The sequence below is a fragment of the Rana temporaria genome, chromosome 9, assembly GCF_905171775.1.
Source record: "Rana temporaria chromosome 9, aRanTem1.1, whole genome shotgun sequence".
NCBI classification, from domain to species: domain Eukaryota; kingdom Metazoa; phylum Chordata; class Amphibia; order Anura; family Ranidae; genus Rana; species Rana temporaria.
Window position 1 is genome coordinate 118,221,607 of NC_053497.1, and position 18,407 is coordinate 118,240,013.

Sequence of the window (18,407 nt, forward strand, 5' to 3'; positions counted from 1 at the left end):
GGGTTCTGGCACTGTGGGCCTGGGATCATCACTGCAACAAGGACCTGCTTCATGAAGATGGATTTACTTTGTCCTATAGCACCCATATAGGAAATCTATACATGTTTGCATCTTTTTCATGTCGCATAAGCCTGACCCACGCCATAGTACAATTCCTTAGTTCTTCCTTCATTTAAATGCTTTTGGCCAGGCCTTGTATGTATTTTCTTTTATAAGGGATAGAAGGGGGCTGACTTTTCCAAATCTTATTTTTAAGATCCAGGACTGTCATCTTGATCCTGCGTTCACATCCTAGTAAATCATAACCATGAACAAGTATGCAGGAGTTCAGATTTTTCAGGCTACATTTGCTGCATGCTTGGCCAGTCACTCATGGACATTGTAAATGCAGGAAAATGAATGACAAGCTTGGTGTTTGTACCCGGTGTGGCAGTTTTCATATTTCTCTCAGTTTTACACATAATCCCAATGTACTTTCTCTTACTGGCTGGTTGAGATTTATTTTTCCCTGTGGCAGGTGCCAGGTCTTTTCCTTCCTGGCTGAGCAGTTTCTTTCACTCTGGGATGTTCTGGGTCTGCCCTGTGACCTCCTCCTTGGTTAAAATGCCCGGACCTTCTCTAGTGGGAGTCCCACTTGGTGTACCTGTATAACTTGCCCAGTTCAGATCAACTGGTTGTATTTCAAGGGGCTCTTTTTATTTATTTTGGAAAATGCTATGAGATCAAAATGTGATCACAACAGTATATGAATAACTGTGCACTGCTAACTTCCTAAATCTATTTGTTCTACCTGCTGAAAGTACTGTATTTATTGGCGTATAACACTCACTTTTTGACCCTGAAAATAGAGGGTGAACTGTGCCTGCGTGTTATACGCAGGGGGCTATGGAAGTTTTTTTTCCTGAAACTTCCCTCGTAAAGTTAGGGTGCGTGTTATACGCCTGTGCGTGTTATACGCTGATAAATACGGTATTTAGAATTCTGTTTAATCAACCTTGTGATGCAGACATGACTGTTCATCAGACACTATAGCCAGTTCCAGCACTATAGACTACACTATATGAGTAGTGCAGTCTGCACTTGAATTCACCCCAACCTGTGATTGGACGTTGAAGGAGTAGCAGCACATTAATGAGATCATTGCTCTACCAGTGATATACAATATAACAATACGACTTTGGTCCAGCTTGTTAAAGAATTGGGTACATACTAGAGAAAGGCAAAATTAAACAGCCCAATAACTCTCGGGCCTTCGGGTGGCTTCCCATTCTGCCCTACCATTTCATCGGCTCAAGAAGCTCTCAGTGTTTCACAATAAACATTATTTAATGTAGAAACCCGAGTTTTAACTCTTCCTGTCCATTTTACCATTCAGCCTTAAGCAATTTGTACTTTAAATTGTGGCAACCTCCATACTCACGTTGTCTAGTTTGTCTAATATTTTTAATCTAAAGTTTGTCATCAAATCTTTCACCCCCAGATGTGTCAGCCACACATGGCCAAGCAGACCGGAGCAGTCTCGGAAGTGTCCTGAGAGATTTAGTGAAACCGGGAGATGAAAACCTGCGGGAGATGAACAAGAAGCTGCAGAATATGTTGGAGGAACAGTTGACCAAGAATATGCACCTTCAAAAGGTGGGTGACCTAAATTTATCAGAAGTTGTCTTGTTTGGCTTGGGGAGGGTTTTGCCGTTTTTGTTTCTTGCTGCCTTTTCATATAAGAGGGAAGAATGCAGAGGCTAGCCAGAATGTTGAAACTTTGCAGATATTCCAAAAAGTGTGCTAGTAAAGTTTCTTCCATCATGTTTGGTGCCCACCAACTAGCTGGAGGATATGGAAGACATGCTGGTAGGGTAGAGTGGGCCATTCAGCATCCTAAAAGAAGCAGGGATACCACAGCTTCCTAGTATAGAAGCAAGATAAAAAAAAAACATCCTGGTTGACACAGAGTATTGCTAATATCCTGAGAAGGACAGAGGTTTTCTCAACATCCTGGGAGAAATCAGGAGACTGCTAACATTAGGAATGGCACAGGGAATCTATTAGAAAACAAAATGGGAATGGCGCGCTTATTCAATAATGTGCCATAAAGTAATATATTCAAAGAATGAATATGATGAGTATACAAAGAAATAAATAAATGTGAATAAAGTCCAACTAAAGCCCAATGGTAGGAGTTAGTTCATATAAAGGCAAAAATCTGATAAGAATAACTTGATAGAAGAAAAAACAGATAAAACATCTATCCAAACATCAACTGTTAGATTTATGAATTGGCCGCTCACCTCCAGCAATGACCCAAAGGTCAAACAAGGCTCATCAGATAGTCGGATAAGGAATCCTGCTGATGGATCTGTAAATGCATCTAGGTTCCAGACGAAGACTAAGAACTACGTCCAAAACTTGGCATTAAAACATCTTGGGTTATTCCATATATAGAGGAAACGTCTCGCTCCAAGGAACTTGGCACTTCTTGTATAAATGGTGCTCAAAGGAAACAAAACAGCCATAGTGCAATATTGCTAAATGAAAAGTAAATTTATTTAGTAAAAAAACTAGTAAGGATAAAAACCGCAGTAAAAAGCAATGGGAGTAGTGACACACAGGCCTCCTCATCATACTTCCGTTAAACACCACCGGAACTGACTTCACAAGGCTCCACCCAAAGGGTTACGTCACTGGTCACGTGATCCCTGAGGAAGTCACGTGACCAGTGAGCGCACCATTCCCATCTTTTTCTTTTACATTTATTACACAGTGGTTTTTGAGTACACTACTAAGTGGTTGCAGCCAATTTACGGTCACTATACATGTACTATATATATTTTTTTCTGAGTTTATTTTCACTATATTCACTGGAGGCTGATGGTTTATATTTGCTTAAAAATTAGAACATAGTAGCGCGCAAGTTTTTCCCTTAAAAAACAGGGAATCTGTTCGCATTTTAAGTCAGGGGATTACGAACAAGCTGAGAAAGGTAGGGATTTACTAATATTCTTGGAGATACAGGCAGATCATCCATCATCAAGGATGAGGCATAGTGACTTTACAAGCAGGGGTTTCAGAGTCCTTCAGAGGCATATGTGTATTACAAACCTTCTATGGAGCAGGGAGGCCAACATATTGCAGTAAACAAAGGAGATTTGAGGAGTCCTAGGCATGCTCTATAGATTATGGAAGTTTTGGAAAACATCCTTACACGTTAAGCACCAACCTACAGCTTCACTTCAGTTTGGAGCAAATAATCTCAGTTCCACAGCACATCATGCACTAAACATCATCTTAATATTCTAGTCCTCATGAAGAGAACCCTGAAACATGTTGGCTGTACTTGTATATATTTTACCAATAAATTCAAGATTATTGACTAAAATCCCCCCCCCCCTTTTTTTTTTTTTTTTTTACATCGCTGCTCATCCGCCCACACTCCAGCCACACTTCCAAAGGGTTCATCAAACCAGGGAACTGTAAACCTTTACCCACAAGGTCCAGTGCTACTGCGTACATTGACCCCAACACATTATGGGAAAGTTGGGGACACTGCCTCTACTCTGAAGTAATATTTTTTTAAAAAACAATAACATTTTCTTACTGCTTACAGCCACCAATGAAATACAGTATAAAGTATAAAATAAAAGTAATTTAATGCTTGCTATAAAAAGCAATAACAGATTTTCTTTGGAACAATTTCCACAATAGGGGTATATTTAGTGAGACTTGTCTCTTTCTGTATTTCTATGGTAGCTGTAAAAAAACAGTTGAAGACCAGGCCCTGTGAGAGCTCTGCGGAAAATAAGCCACCAAGGCAATATTTGTCTTTTCATCTAGCAAGACTTGTAATCAATATGCAGAAATGACCATTGCTGCAATGTGCTGATACACAATCACTCCGGCGCTCTCTCCACCACCGCTTTTGGTAAGACTGGCCATTCTGCACGCTGTGCTGCTCTAATTACTGTGTGCCGCTACCCTGCCCTGCTCGCTGTGCTGAGAATTGTGTTGCAAAGTATGCTGGGGAATTCAATTGCTCTGCAAGGTAATGTGGGATATACAAGGCCACGGTTCTAACACCTGCTGCAGGGCAAGATTGCAGCTAAAGAACAACTTTAAGCAAATCTTTAAAAATAGCCTTTAGCTTGTATATTTGTTCAGCGGTTGTGAAAATGTTTTTCAATTTGGCAACAAGAATTCTCTGAAAAGTGTATTATTCCTGAGTTGTCACTTGCTAAGTGAATACTGAAGGCAGTCGTGCATCTGGAGTGTGTCTAGGCTGGTGGGTGTAAGGGGAAATAGAAGGGAAAAAAGGGTCATCATTACCACTGCGGGCAAATATTACTAGTAGACCAAGGGGAGAAAAGAAAGACCCATGGCAAATAAGGGTGGGTAGATGACAAAACAAATCCTTTTATTTATTTATATATATATATATATATATATATATATATATATATATATATATATATATATATATATATATATATATATATATATATATATATAATATTGTGTGTGTGTGTGTGTGTATATATATATATATATATATATATATATATATATATATATATATATATATATATGTATATATATACAGTGAGGAAAATAAGTATTTGAACACCCTGCTATTTTGCTAGTTCTCCCACTTGGAAATCATGGAGGGGTCTGAAATTGTCATCGTAGGTGCATGTCCACTGTGAGAGACATAATCAAAAAAAAAAATTCCAGAAATCACAATTTATGATTTTTTAACTATTTATTTGTATGATACAGCTGCAAATAAGTATTGGAACACCTGTCTATCAGCTAGAATTATGACCCTCAAAGACCTGTTAGTCTGCCTTTAAAATGTCCACCTCCACTCCATTTATTATCCTAAATTAGATGCACCTGTTTGAGGTCATTAGCTGCATAAAGACACCTGTCCACCCCATACAATCAGTAAGAATCCAACTACTAACATGGCCAAGACCAAAGAGCTGTCCAAAGACACTAGAGACAAAATTGTACACCTCCACAAGGCTGGAAAGGGCTACGGGGAAATTACCAAGCAGCTTGGTGAAAAAATTGTCCACTGTTGGAGCAATCATTAGAAAATGGAAGAAGCTAAACATGACTGTCAATCTCCCTCGGACTGGGGCTCCATGCAAAATCTCACCTCGTGGGGTCTCAATGATCCTAAGAAAGGTGAGAAATCAGCCCAGGACTACACAGGAGGAGCTGGTCAATGACCTCAAAAGAGCTGGGACCACTGTTTCCAAGGTTACTGTTGGTAATACACTAAGACGTCATGGTTTGAAATCATGCATGGCACGGAAGGTTCCCCTGCTTAAACCAGCACATGTCAAGGCCCGTCTTAAGTTTGCCAATGACCATTTGGATGATCCAGAGGAGTCATGGGAGAAAGTCATGTGGTCAGATGAGACCAAAATAGAACTTTTTGGTCATAATTCCACTAACCGTGTTTGGAGGAAGAAGAATGATGAGTACCATCCCAAGAACACCATCCCTACTGTGAAGCATGGGGGTGGTAGCATCATGCTTTGGGGGTGTTTTTCTGCACATGGGACAGGGCGACTGCACTGTATTAAGGAGAGGATGACCGGGGCCATGTATTGCGAGATTTTGGGCAACAACCTCCTTCCCTCAGTTAGAGCTTTGAAGATGGGTCGAGGCTGGGTCTTCCAACATGACAATGACCCGAAGCACACAGCCAGGATAACCAAGGAGTGGCTCTGTAAGAAGCATATCAAGGTTCTGGCGTGGCCTAGCCAGTCTCCAGACCTAAACCCAATAGAGAATCTTTGGAGGGAGCTCAAACTCCGTGTTTCTCAGCGACAGCCCAGAAACCTGACTGATCTAGAGAAGATCTGTGTGGAGGAGTGGGCCAAAATCCCTCCTCCAGTGTGTGCAAACCTGGTGAAAAACTACAAGAAACGTTTGACCTCTGTAATTGCAAACAAAGGCTACTGTACCAAATAATATGTATAGATAGATGGCGCAAAAACCAGGAGAGCACAGTCAATAATAAAAAAGTACATATATCATATGGTCCATGTCAATAACAAAAATTGAAACATAATGAATGAATAAGTCAATGGATCAATAATCCAATATAAGTCCAATAGCACTATAGTGGCAGCAAAATCCGGAGGTAGAAGCAGACTCTGAAAGATATGTTTAAAAAAGAGAAAATGCTCCAACCTAAGTGCAGTAAGTGGGTATTTAATTCAAGCAATTTGCACAGTAAAAATGGCTACTCACAAAACCAGTATAAATACAGGCATGTAATGGAATAGACGGCTGGTCCGGTGTCACAGCGTGTAGTCAGCAATGCAACAGGCTAGTCTCTAATCCTGGTCCCCCGGGTGATGGAAACGAAGGTCCAAGATGTTCAGGAGCCTTTGGGGAACCCCACAGAGAACAGGAGCCGTGGATGCTGTACCAGGAGCGGCGTGTGTTCCAGCGTGGAACGCAGCGTATCGCCGTATAACCGGAAGTGACGTAGGGGCTTCGGACAGCCAATGGGATGACGCGTTTCTCAGCCTCCGCTGGTTCATCAGATCCATCTGATGAACCGCTGGTTCATCAGATCTGATGAACCAGCGGAGGCTGAGAAACGCGTCATCCCATTGGCTGTCCGAAGCCCCTACGTCACTTCCGGTTATACGGCGATACGCAGCGTATCGCCGTATAACCGGAAGTGACGTAGGGGCTTCGGACAGCCAATGGGATGACGCGTTTCTCAGCCTCCGCTGGTTCATCAGATCCATCTGATGAACCGCTGGTTCATCAGATCTGATGAACCAGCGGAGGCTGAGAAACGCGTCATCCCATTGGCTGTCCGAAGCCCCTACGTCACTTCCGGTTATACGGCGATACGCTGCGTTCCACGCTGGAACGCACGCCGCTCCTGGTACAGCATCCACGGCTCCTGTTCTCTGTGGGGTTCCCCAAAGGCTCCCGAACATCTTGGACCTTCGTTTCCATCACCCGGGGGACCAGGATTAGAGACTAGCCTGTTGCATTGCTGACTACACGCTGTGACACCGGACCAGCCGTCTATTCCATTACATGCCTGTATTTATACTGGTTTTGTGAGTAGCCATTTTTACTGTGCAAATTGCTTGAATTAAATACCCACTTACTGCACTTAGGTTGGCGCATTTTCTCTTTTTTAAACATACTGTACCAAATATTAACATTGATTTTCTCAGGTGTTCAAATACTTATTTGCAGCTGTATCATACAAATAAATAGTTAAAAAAATCATACATTGTGATTTCTGGATTTTTTTTTTTGATTATGTCTCTCACAGTGGACATGCACCTACGATAACAATTTCAGACCCCTCCATGATTTCCAAGTGGGAGAACTTGCAAAATAGCAGGGTGTTCAAATACTTATTTTCCTCACTGTATATATATATATATATATATATATATATATATATTTAATCAAAACAACCACATGTTTTTCTTTGCTGTTGACCTTTAAAATGTTGGTCAGCGCAATGCTTTTTGAGCAGAATATTGCTATCGATTAGCACAGGGGTGCCCAACCTTTTCAAGAGTGAGGGCCACTTAAGCAACTTGGTAACCAGTCACGGGCAACAATGAGCGAAGTGGACGGATGACAGGTCACGGCTACTCTATAGGCCCTCCGATCCGCCCAGATGGAAGGGGACGAATTGAGGGTCCCATTTGGTCGGGCTGATCGTGTGAAAAGGGCCTAAGAAGGGTTTCTGAGTTGGCAGTCTTGCCTTGCATATCGCCATGCTTGATCCTCCATTAGGATTACGTGGTGGTGCTTCCGAAGGTGGTTTCGGCCTTTTGCCTGAATGAGGACTTTGTTCTCCCATCCTTTTGTCCTCGGCTGGCGCATCCTAAGGAGGTTGCGTTTCCTACTTTAGACATGGTACACGCTTTGCGAGAGTACCTGCCTGCTACGGCTCCGTTCCGGAGCCTCGGCATGCCTATATGTGCAAGTGGGAGCAGGCCTTGGGTGAGGACATTCCTCTGAAGTTGTGGCAGCTTATATGGTCACAGGCGTCTAAGAGCTCTGTACCTTGTACAAAGAAAACCAGTATAATATATTCCAATGGTACCAAAACCCTGACCTGCTCCCCTCCATTTATCCCTCTGCCGACCGCCAGTGTTGGCGCTGTAGTAGAGACATGGAGACGCTTTATCATATTTATTGGTCCTGCCCTTTAAGCGTCCCCTATTGGTGGACAGTACCCTCTATACTCCATTCCATCTTTTGGTTCCTATGCGCCGTTCAATCCCAAAACCTTTCTTTTGGGCCTTCCACCTTCCTCTTTCTCTAAATTGTCTAAAAAAATAAAAAAAAACTCCTGGCTCAGGTGCTTACTGCTGCACGATGCTCCTTGTCTGACTTGCACTCCAGGATCAGAGATGTGAAGCAAATGGAATATTTGACAGCCTCCTTTAATAATACCCTTGAGTCACATAATCGGGTCTGGGAGCTGTGGGATCTGTTGGAGGCCCCTATATCCCGATGAATCCTTGACTTGGGGAGGTGATCCATAGATGGCGATCCTGGTCTTTGGAGGGGCCCTGTGGTGGGTGCTTGTCCCTTACTACTCTCTCTGCGCTCTCTTATCCTCTTGGTTTCCCCTAACCTTCTTTATTGGACTACACGTACTTGTGCAATCTAGATTTGGCTGTTATAAAGTTCATACTTTGTGGATTTGATGTGGACATATATTGTTTTTGACTATTTGACCTACATGCCTTAACCAAGTTTTACAGCTGGCTACATTGTAAGAAGACACCTTGTCTGGTCTATATCTATTTAAACTATCTTATTCCTTCTTGTCTTTTCTGTTGGAAATCGTTGAAAATCAATAAAACTCAGTTTAAAAAAAAAAAATCTAAATCAATTTACGGTATATATTTTTTTCAAATGCGTGTTTCTGGATTTTGTTATTTTGTCTCTTACTGTTAAAATAAACCTAACTTTAAAATTATAGACTGATCATTTCTTTGTCAGTGGCCAAACGTACAAAATCAGCAGGAGATCAAATAATTTTTCCCCATCACTGTACCTCTGCTTTTACCATACCTAGCCGATTCCCCTGAAAGCTGAAAACACTGTAGTGGGCACTGCTACATCAGTGATCTCCACTAGCTTATGGGTATTGTGCCAAGCAGCTGCCCACAGGAGGTTGGCCGCTCGGTGTGGGCTCCATTCAGAAAACGCTTTGCATTTTCACAATGAGCTGAAAGCATTCTCTGATAGGATTAGATGGGGAGGTGGATTGCTGATCCCCCACCTTGTCCAATCAGCGAATGCTTTGAATGCATTGAGAAAGTGTTTTCTGAATAGCACCTGTGCCAAACAAGTGGACTTCTATGTTCAGAATGCAGCGTACGTATTCAGCATGGGACCTAAAAGCTAGTGGAGATCACTGTAATAGCAGTGTCTACTATAGTGATTTCCAGCTTCCACAATGTTCCCAAAGTATACCTCTGGGTATACGCATAGTTATATTTGTCCAAGCTGGTCCAATGTAACTATGTAAAAGTTTCCATACCCGGAATTTATCTTTAAAGTAAACTCTTCTGTAGTGGGTTGTAAAATGTTACACCTATCGCTTAAAATAATCACATGTATAGGAAGTTATCATACGTTCTTCCAATATCCAATAATACTGGCTATGGGGCAATCATATTTAGATTTTGACCTATGGAAATGAGTGATAAGTGGCCCTGGTCTATTTTATCATTCAGAAAGTGTTTTAAATGCAACTGCCTTCCCCTCGCTGTCACTAATGAAAACAGGGGGAGGTGGGTAACCCAAATATCTGAATGGTTTCAGCAGAAGAGAAATTCTCCTTGAAAAGTATATCAATCATCGCTGTGATGTCAGTAATGGTTTTCTGAAACCATAATGAAAAAGCTCCATACATGAAAGCTGGCTCTGATTGTCCTGCCTCAGCAGTAAGATCTGGTGTACAGCAAAAGGGCTAATAATACATTTATATATGCTAATCCTTACTGCTTGATGCTCGTCCCGGCATGATCTGGGCATCGCTGTAATGTATTCCAGATGGCATCTAAGGGATTAATGGTGATCGGCATCCAGTCTGTTTTATTAAAATAAATATTCCCCTTTTTCTAATCATTCTAATGTCTTAATGTGATTTTTTTTTCAGCTTATTACTTTTCATTTTTTTCTTAGTTGCCTTTTGGTAGGAATAAAGCAGTTAGGATTTTGTAAAAAAAATACTTTCCCTAATGTATGCTGTTATGGTAGAGACATTGTGGAAGTGAGTCATTGTTCCTCCCGTAACCCATACCATGTGATGAGAGATTTTCGGGGTTTTATGCCAATTTAAGGCTAAAATTATATTTTCAAAGCATGATCCCGTCAGTTATATAAACATTGCATTTAAACTTGCTTGAAGGACATGGGCTACCTGCTCAGTGATGCCATTTGCTATTCTGGCACTGATTTTCTGCACTGCCGTCTAGATCCCTGTACCTAGTGACTGGCTGTAAGCCTGTAAAAAGGCAAGCAAAGTGTGCTCCCTGGTTCTAGCACCATCCTCCATAGATCTCGTGATCAAAAGTTGCAGTGGATTGTATGAACTGTTTGAGATATAATGAGGAAAAATGGGTACAATATTGCCTTAATAGCGTTACCTTACTTTTTGACTGGAGTGGGTCATCCATTCTAACAAATCAGGAGTGCTAAATCATGTTACCTTAGACAGACATAAAATCAATGTCCAACAGCTATTGGGGAATAAAAATCTAGATCTTTTTTTCTTCCTCTGAGAAGTTGCATTGGAAGATTTCTGCACGGACCTCCACCTTGCATAGACTAAAGAGCAGTGTTCAGCAAGCATAATTGGAATGTTTGTGCTAAAGGCACAGATTCCTTAGAGTATTTGGCTCCTCTTGACTGCTCAATTTTGATCAGTGATCATTTTCAAAAATAATTAAAGGTAAATTGCTTGTGTTTCTTCTTTGGTGAGTTATAATCTTGACAAAATTAAAGTAAGAAGAAAGGCTTTGAGTGTTTAAAAACATTTGCAATATTTAGTTCTGTGAAGAAGGTTTTGCGTATTAATACGTGTGAAATGAAGTGCGTATGTTTCTTTCACTGCAGAGTGTATCAATAAAATATACAGGTACAGAGAGTCAACTGGCATATAATATATTTAATTATGTAAGCCGTCATCAGTGACAGATATGGGCATCAAGTTGTGCTCCAGATAAAAACTGTAATTGTAGCTCCTAATGGGTAGTAAACTACACCCTGCTAGAGAAGTGAAGCCCTAATATAGGGAGTTGATTCGAGTTTTATAGTGCTTACTAGGCCCACTTTTGCTCCAGCTGTTGTACATCAACCCCTATGCGTCGCCTTTAGTTATTTAGATTTATACAGTACATACAAATTGTCACCTCCAGTCTATGAGAATAATGCACAGACTGTCCCCTGTAGTCCCTACACACATGGAGACTTGTAGCCTCTTGTTTGTGGTGAGATGTTACTTTCTTTTGTACACGGAGGACATGAGAAGGTCAAGCAGATCTCAGGCTGCCAGTGTGCAAGGAATCCGTTCCATTGATTTTCTGATCGCATAGAACCTGCATCCTGGGAATAGCAACATGAAAAGCCTTTTCCTAGTGCTGGGAGAAGCAGAATCTTTCAGTGTCGCCTTAACCTTCATGTTCAGAACTTAAGGCTCCACGTGATGGACATGTTCACATCCTTTGCAGAAAAGGTGTGGGGAGAAAAGTGGTCAGCCTATGTGCGAGTGGTACATTACCTTAGCAGGGCAGATTAAAGGCTAAGTTCACCTTTTGTAAAAATAAATAAATTCACTTGATTTTGCAGGTTAAACAATGTGCATTTATTATTTTTGGTTACAATGGAGCCTTCAAAGCACCCCTGATCAGTAAATTAACGTGTGCAATGCCAGGCTCCTGCATATACTCAGTATAGCTGTCTGCCTGTACCTCTATATGGGCAGACAATTGGTGAAAAGCAGGAAGAATAAATGAATCGCGAGCAGTGACAGCAGAGCTTGTAGTTTATTCGTTCATAGAACTCTGTTTTAAATTGCAATAGCGGGTGCTGGAGTAGGATTCCCCACCCGCTGTCATAGTGGGGGATCAGTGGTGAGGGGCTTGCTGCTTTAGTTGTATTACTTCTATTAAGCTTGTATTACTCCATTATGTCATCACCAGGCTTGTAACATTTTTCCAGGGGCAGCTACTAGGAGCACAGTTACTATTGACATAGATATGCCCTCCCCAGAATACATCTACTAGAAGGCCATTCCCTAAACACAGTGCGTGAGAGGCTCCCCACCCCCACCGCGATCCTCCAGTTTTATTTACTAGTGTCCCTAGGTGACAGAAGTTTTCTGCACTTTGAGAAGAATTTCCTACTATTTTTCATCTGATTTATTTTACCACCTTGACACTTCTATTCTACCATGATCTGAGCTTGCCTGTAATGTTTACTTTGGGCACTGGATCCAACATTCCGAGCTCACCTTGGCACATGGAGCAATGAGTGTGTTAGCCACAGGCTGCAGTACAGGTCCAAGGCTGTGGCCCATCTCTGCAAACCCTAAAGACCCCTTGAGAGTATGCCCACCATGTCAGCTGAAGCTTGGATTTTGAATGGGACCAGCGACATGGACAACTTGCTGTGTCTTATAAAGTGACCAGACATTAGGAAAGGTGCATTTATAGCACCTGTATAACACTAAATGTGTTTGCTTTATTTTCGTTTTTATAAACAGATCTACACTATCAGTTCATCCAAATTAACTTTTTTTTCTGATACCGCACCAAGTGCTCATTCACAGTAGTGCCATTAATTGTGCATTTAAAGTAAATCTTTAAAATGAAAACTGAAACAAAAATACCCTCCAGTCAAAAGGGGACTATTGTACTCACAGAAGAAAAAATTGTATAAAATGGTACTTTATTACATATCAAAAAGATAAAAATAGAATCTTAAAATGATTAGTGGCTTGTAAATAAAGAAAAACAATAGTAGTTGCTGTATTCAGATGCTTCAATGTACTCAGCCACAAGGGATACAACCACACAGAAATGGAAGTGTGCTGCCGCCTCCCAAGGAGACAGACGAAGAAAGAGGACCGCCACACCTGGACTAGCGGAGCCACTGGGCTCGCCAACAGGCTGGAGGAAACCTAAATTTCACATCCAAAAAAAAAGGAAAGATTGCCCAAAATAGGTGTTATGGAAGCCAGTATGTTTCATAGTAGGTAAGTTTGAGTAAAGACAAAAGTCCGTCCAGTTCAGCCTGACGTTATTGGGTACACAATGTTGGAATTAGCTGAAGAACAGACAGCCAAAGCTGAACCAGACAGAAATTACCAAGTTTATTTGCTGGCTGCCTTTAGTGGTTCAGTTTTGTTTGTCTTCAGCTAATCCCAGCACTGTGAATTGGATGACGCCAGCACACATACTGGCTCCCATAACGCCCATTTTTAGCAATCTTTCCAACATTTTTTGAATGTGAAGTTGAGGCTTCCTCCTGCTGTTGGTGGCTCCGCTGGTCCAGGTGTGGCGATCCTCTCTCTGTCATTCTCCTCGGAAGGTGGCAACACACTTTCACTTCTGTGTGGTACATTGAAGCATCTGAATACAGTTTGAATATCCTTGTACCTATTGTTATATGAACATTCCTGAAAAAGAATCCAAATCCTACTTTAAAAATACGTCAATGTCTCATTAATTTATTCTCTGGCCAAGGTTTTGACAACTACTATTGTGTTCGCTTTATTTACAAGCTACTAACCTCTTTATGATTCTATTTTTAGTCTCTTTTTGATATGTAAAAAAGTACCATTTTATACAATTTGTGTTTGAGAGTTCATATATTCTGTTGTGACTAGAATAGTCCCCTTTTTATTGGGGGGGGGGGGGTCTTCCTGTTTCTACATCGATTGGGATGATGGCTCTACCATAAATCTACTGAAAATTAAAACTATACATTAATTAGATTTGCCAGATCATATTATTTTGAGTAAAAAAAAAATGAATAAAAGAATGTTGCTTCTCCTGAGCCCCCCATGCATCCAAAATCCTAGACAAAATCAAATGGCCTCTAGCTGCTTGGAGTGTTTGCCCTCATTCTCATTGAACGTGGAATTGAAGTCGTGTGAGTTCAACTTGCACAATTTCAAACCCGCTTTTCAGTGCACGTTCGGGGGGAGATGTGAAAGATATCTGTGCGGGTTCATTCTATCAAAAGCGCCCCTGAAGGTGCCAAAAGTAGTACAGGAACCGATTTGAACCGGGGGCGGGGGGTCCTCAGTCAGATCAACCCTCTTTTCTCCCAGATAAGATAATCTGCAAAGCACAACATAGCATGATTCTGTGTAATGAACTAATTATGATGGCTCCACCCATGTACATACATAATTACCAACTATACATGGAATCAAAGCTTTTAAAGCACATCTCTGATCTATAATCAAAATCATATATTAATTTCCACTTGAATTTCCTTTTTTATTCTAGCCTACTCCTATTAATCTGAACAGCTTTGAAGTATCTAAACATACTTTTTGAAGAATCCCACACATTTGCTTACGTAATATCTGTGAAATTAACTATGCCCTGTAAGTAGGCACTGCTGTGTCACACATTTCACAGAACCTTCCTCCTGAACTACAGTGGAGAGGAGATGTTTTAGAAGGTGGAGTCAAAACAGAAAGCAAGGTACAATGTAGTCCATAGAAATGGAAAGTAAACAGCAGAGGAGAAGCTGCAAAAACCGCAGGGAATCCAGGAAGTTGTTTAAAGAGATGGCCACTAGACAGGCAACACTCATAACATGAAAGGAGATTTCTCAAGTAAGCTTATATTAGATTGTCAATTATAACTATTGTTTGTATAACTATGCTGTTGAAGGTGTAAGCTGCGACTACAGAACTCCTTTAAAAAGATAAAACATTTTGTCATGTTACCAAAAATTTTAATGTATTTTATTGAGGTTTGTATGTGATAGACCAACACAAAGTGGCACATAATTGTGAAGTGGAAGGAGAATGATAAATATTTTTTCAATTTTTTTTTACATATAAATATGTGAAAAGTGTGGGAGTGCATTTGTATTCAGCCCCCTTTACTCTGATACCCCTAACTAAAATCTAGTGGAAACAATTACTTTCAGAAGTCACCTAATTAGTAACAATTAGTGTGTAATTTATTCTCAGTATAAATACAGCTGTTCTGTGAAGTCCTGAGAGGTTTATTAGAGAACCTTAGTGAACAAACAGCATCGTGAAGGCCAGGGAAAACACCAAACAGGTCAGGGATAAAGTTGTGGAGAAGTTTAAAGCAGTGCTAGTTTATAAAAGGAAAAAAAAAGCTTTGAACATCTCATGGAGCACTGTTCAATCTGTCATCCGAAAATGGAAGGAGTATGGCACAATTGCAATCCTACCAAGACATGGTCATCCACCTAAACTGACAGGCCAGGCAAGGAGAGCATTAATCAGAGAAGCAGCCCATAGGACCATGGTAACTCTGGAGAAGCTGCAGAGATCCACAGCTCAGGTGGGAGAATCTGTCCACAGAACAACTCTTATGCTGCGTACACACACGAGTGGACATTCCGACAACAAAACCGTGGATTTTTTTCCGACGGATGTTGGCTGAAACTTGTCTTGCGTACACACGGTCACACAAATGTTGTCGGAAATTCTAAACATCAAGAACGCGGTGACGCACAACACGAGGAAATTAAGTTCAATGATTCCGAGCATACGTAGAATTTCCGACAAGAACTTTTGTTGTCGGAAAAATTGGGAACCAGCTCTCAAACATTTGTTGTCAGAAACTCCAACAGCAAATATCCGATGGAGCATACACACGGTTGGATTTTTCAACAACAAGCTCACATCGAACATTTGTTATTAGAATTTCCAACCGTGTGTACGCAGCATTAGTCATGCACTCCACAAATCTGACCTTTATGGAAGCGTGATAAGAAGAAAGCCATTGTTGAAAGAAAGCCGTAAGAAGTCCTGTTTGCAGTTTGCGAGAAGCTCTGGTCAGATGAGACCAAATTTGAAATTTTTGGGCTAAAAGCAAAACGCTATGTGTGACAGAAAACGAACACTGCACATCACCCTGAACACAGCATCCCCACCGTGAAACATGGTGGTGGCAGCATCATGTTGTGGGGATGCTCTTCGTCAGCAGGGACAGGAAAGCTGGTCAGAGTTGATGGGAAGATGGATGACAATGCAGGACAATGACCCTAAACATACAGCCAGAGCTACAATGGAATGGTTAAAATCAGTGGTTTTCAACCCTGTCCTCAAGTACCCCCAACAGACCATGTTTTGGGAATTACTCCTACAAATCGAATTGTTCTCAAAAGTTTGTAGCATTCACCTCCTTTACATCTCTAAAATTCACCCCTTTAATAACAAATGAAACCATCAAACTCCTCATTCACTCCTTATATCTCTCGCCTTAACTATTGCAACTCCCTTCTCATTGGCCTGCCCCTCTATAGGCTATCCCATCTTCAGTCTATCATGAATGCTGCTGCCAGACTTTATCCACCTTACCAAGCACTTAATGTCTGCCAACCCTCTCCTCCAATCCCTACACTGGCTCCAAATCGCCCAGCAAATTAATTTCAAAATACTACCCACAACGTACAAAGCCATTCACAACTCTGCCCCGAGGCTACATCACCAAGCTTGTCTCCAAATATCACCCAAACTGTCCCCTCCGCTCTTCTCAAGACCTCCTACTCTCAAGCTCTCTCGTCTCCCCCCCCTCCCCTCATGCTCATATCCAGGATTTCTCCAGAGCCTCTCCCATCCTCTGGAACTCACTACCTCAACCTGTCCGGCTATCCCCTACTCTTGCTACCTAACTTTAGGCGATCTCTGATAACTCATCTCTTCAGGGAAGCCTATCTCATCTCCAAATCTTTTACCGCTTTCATCAGCTTATTCCCCCCCAGTTACAACCTTTTGTACCACCTGCCCCACCCTATTAGATTGTAAGCTCTAATGAACAGGGCCCTCTTAAAGGGGTTGTAAAGGTTCGTCTTTTATTTTCTAAATTAGTTCCTTTAAGCTAGTGCATTGTTGGTTCACTTACCCTTTCCTTCGATTTCCCTTCTAAAAAAAATGTTTTATTTGTTTGAATTTCTCACTTCCTGTTTCTCCTCCGTAAGCTTTCCACCATCATCCGAGCGGTGGAAAGTCATTTAGAACAGCTTACTGAACAGCTTATTGAGGAGGAACAGGAAGTGATAAATTCAGACAAAGAAAAAAAACATTTAGAAGGGAAATTGAAGGAAAAGGTAACCTATTTAGTAAATAAAAAATTAACCTTTACAACCCCTTTAACCACTTAAGGACCGGACCAATATGCTGCCAAATGACCCAAGGGGCTTTTACAATTCGGCACTGCGTCGCTTTAACAGACAATTGCACGGTCGTGCGACGTGGCTCCCAAACAAACTTTGCGTCCTTTTCTTCCCACAAATAGAGCTTTCTTTTGATGGTATTTGATCGCCTCTGCGATTTTTATTTTTTGTGCTATATACAAAAATAGAGCGACATTTTTGAAAAAAAAACAATATTTTTTACTTTTTGTTATAAGAAAAATCAAATAAACTACATTTTAGTCAAACATTTAGGCCAAAATGTATTCAGCCACATGTCTTTAGTAAAGAAAAAAATCGCAATAAAAAAAAAAATAGCTACCTAGCGGGAACAGCGACACTAATACAGCGATCAGAAAAATGATCGCTTATTGACACTGGCAATAGGGAGTGAAAGGGTTAACTAGGCCAGTGATCAAGGGGTTAAAACTTTATTAGGGGGGGTACGGGGGCTACCCTGGACCTAACACTAACTGCCTGTCAGACTGACACTAAATGCAGTGATCAGTACATATATGATCACTGCATTCAGTGACAGGGGGGGGATCGCAAGGGGTTAATGTGCCTGCGTGTCCTGGTGTCAGTGTAGTGTTGTGCAGACTCACTGTGTGATGTGATTTCTCCTCAGCGGCGGTTGAAAATACCGCCGAGAGGAGAGATCACATCACTTCCCTCTTCCTGTGTTTACACAGGCAGAAGAAGTGACACACGGGGAGCGCGCGGATTGGCTGAGAGCGATCCGGAGGGGACGGACAAAAATGAACAGCCGCCCCCTCATCCCGGATCACTCGGACAGCCACGGGAACTGCTGCATGTACCGGGGGGGGGGGGGGGGGGTCCCCAACCCACGTCTGGGCAGGGACGTAGAGGTACGTGGATGTGCCTGTCCGTGCCATTCTGCCGACGTATATGTACATGCGGCGGTCTTTAAGTGGTTAATTCTCTTGTATTTTATTCTATTATAACTAGGGGTGTAA

General features: G+C 41.6%; 1 protein-coding gene across 2 annotated transcripts in view; it reads left to right on the forward strand.

Moving 5' to 3' along the window:
- GRIPAP1 (GRIP1 associated protein 1) overlaps positions 1 to 18,407 on the forward strand; it is a 149,483-nt gene that overhangs the window by 123,798 nt on the left and 7,278 nt on the right. For both annotated transcript variants that reach the window (XM_040324268.1, XM_040324269.1), the window contains one exon: positions 1,481 to 1,635. In XM_040324268.1, the coding sequence (XP_040180202.1) occupies positions 1,481 to 1,635 (155 nt within the window). The remainder of the gene's footprint in view (positions 1 to 1,480; positions 1,636 to 18,407) is intronic.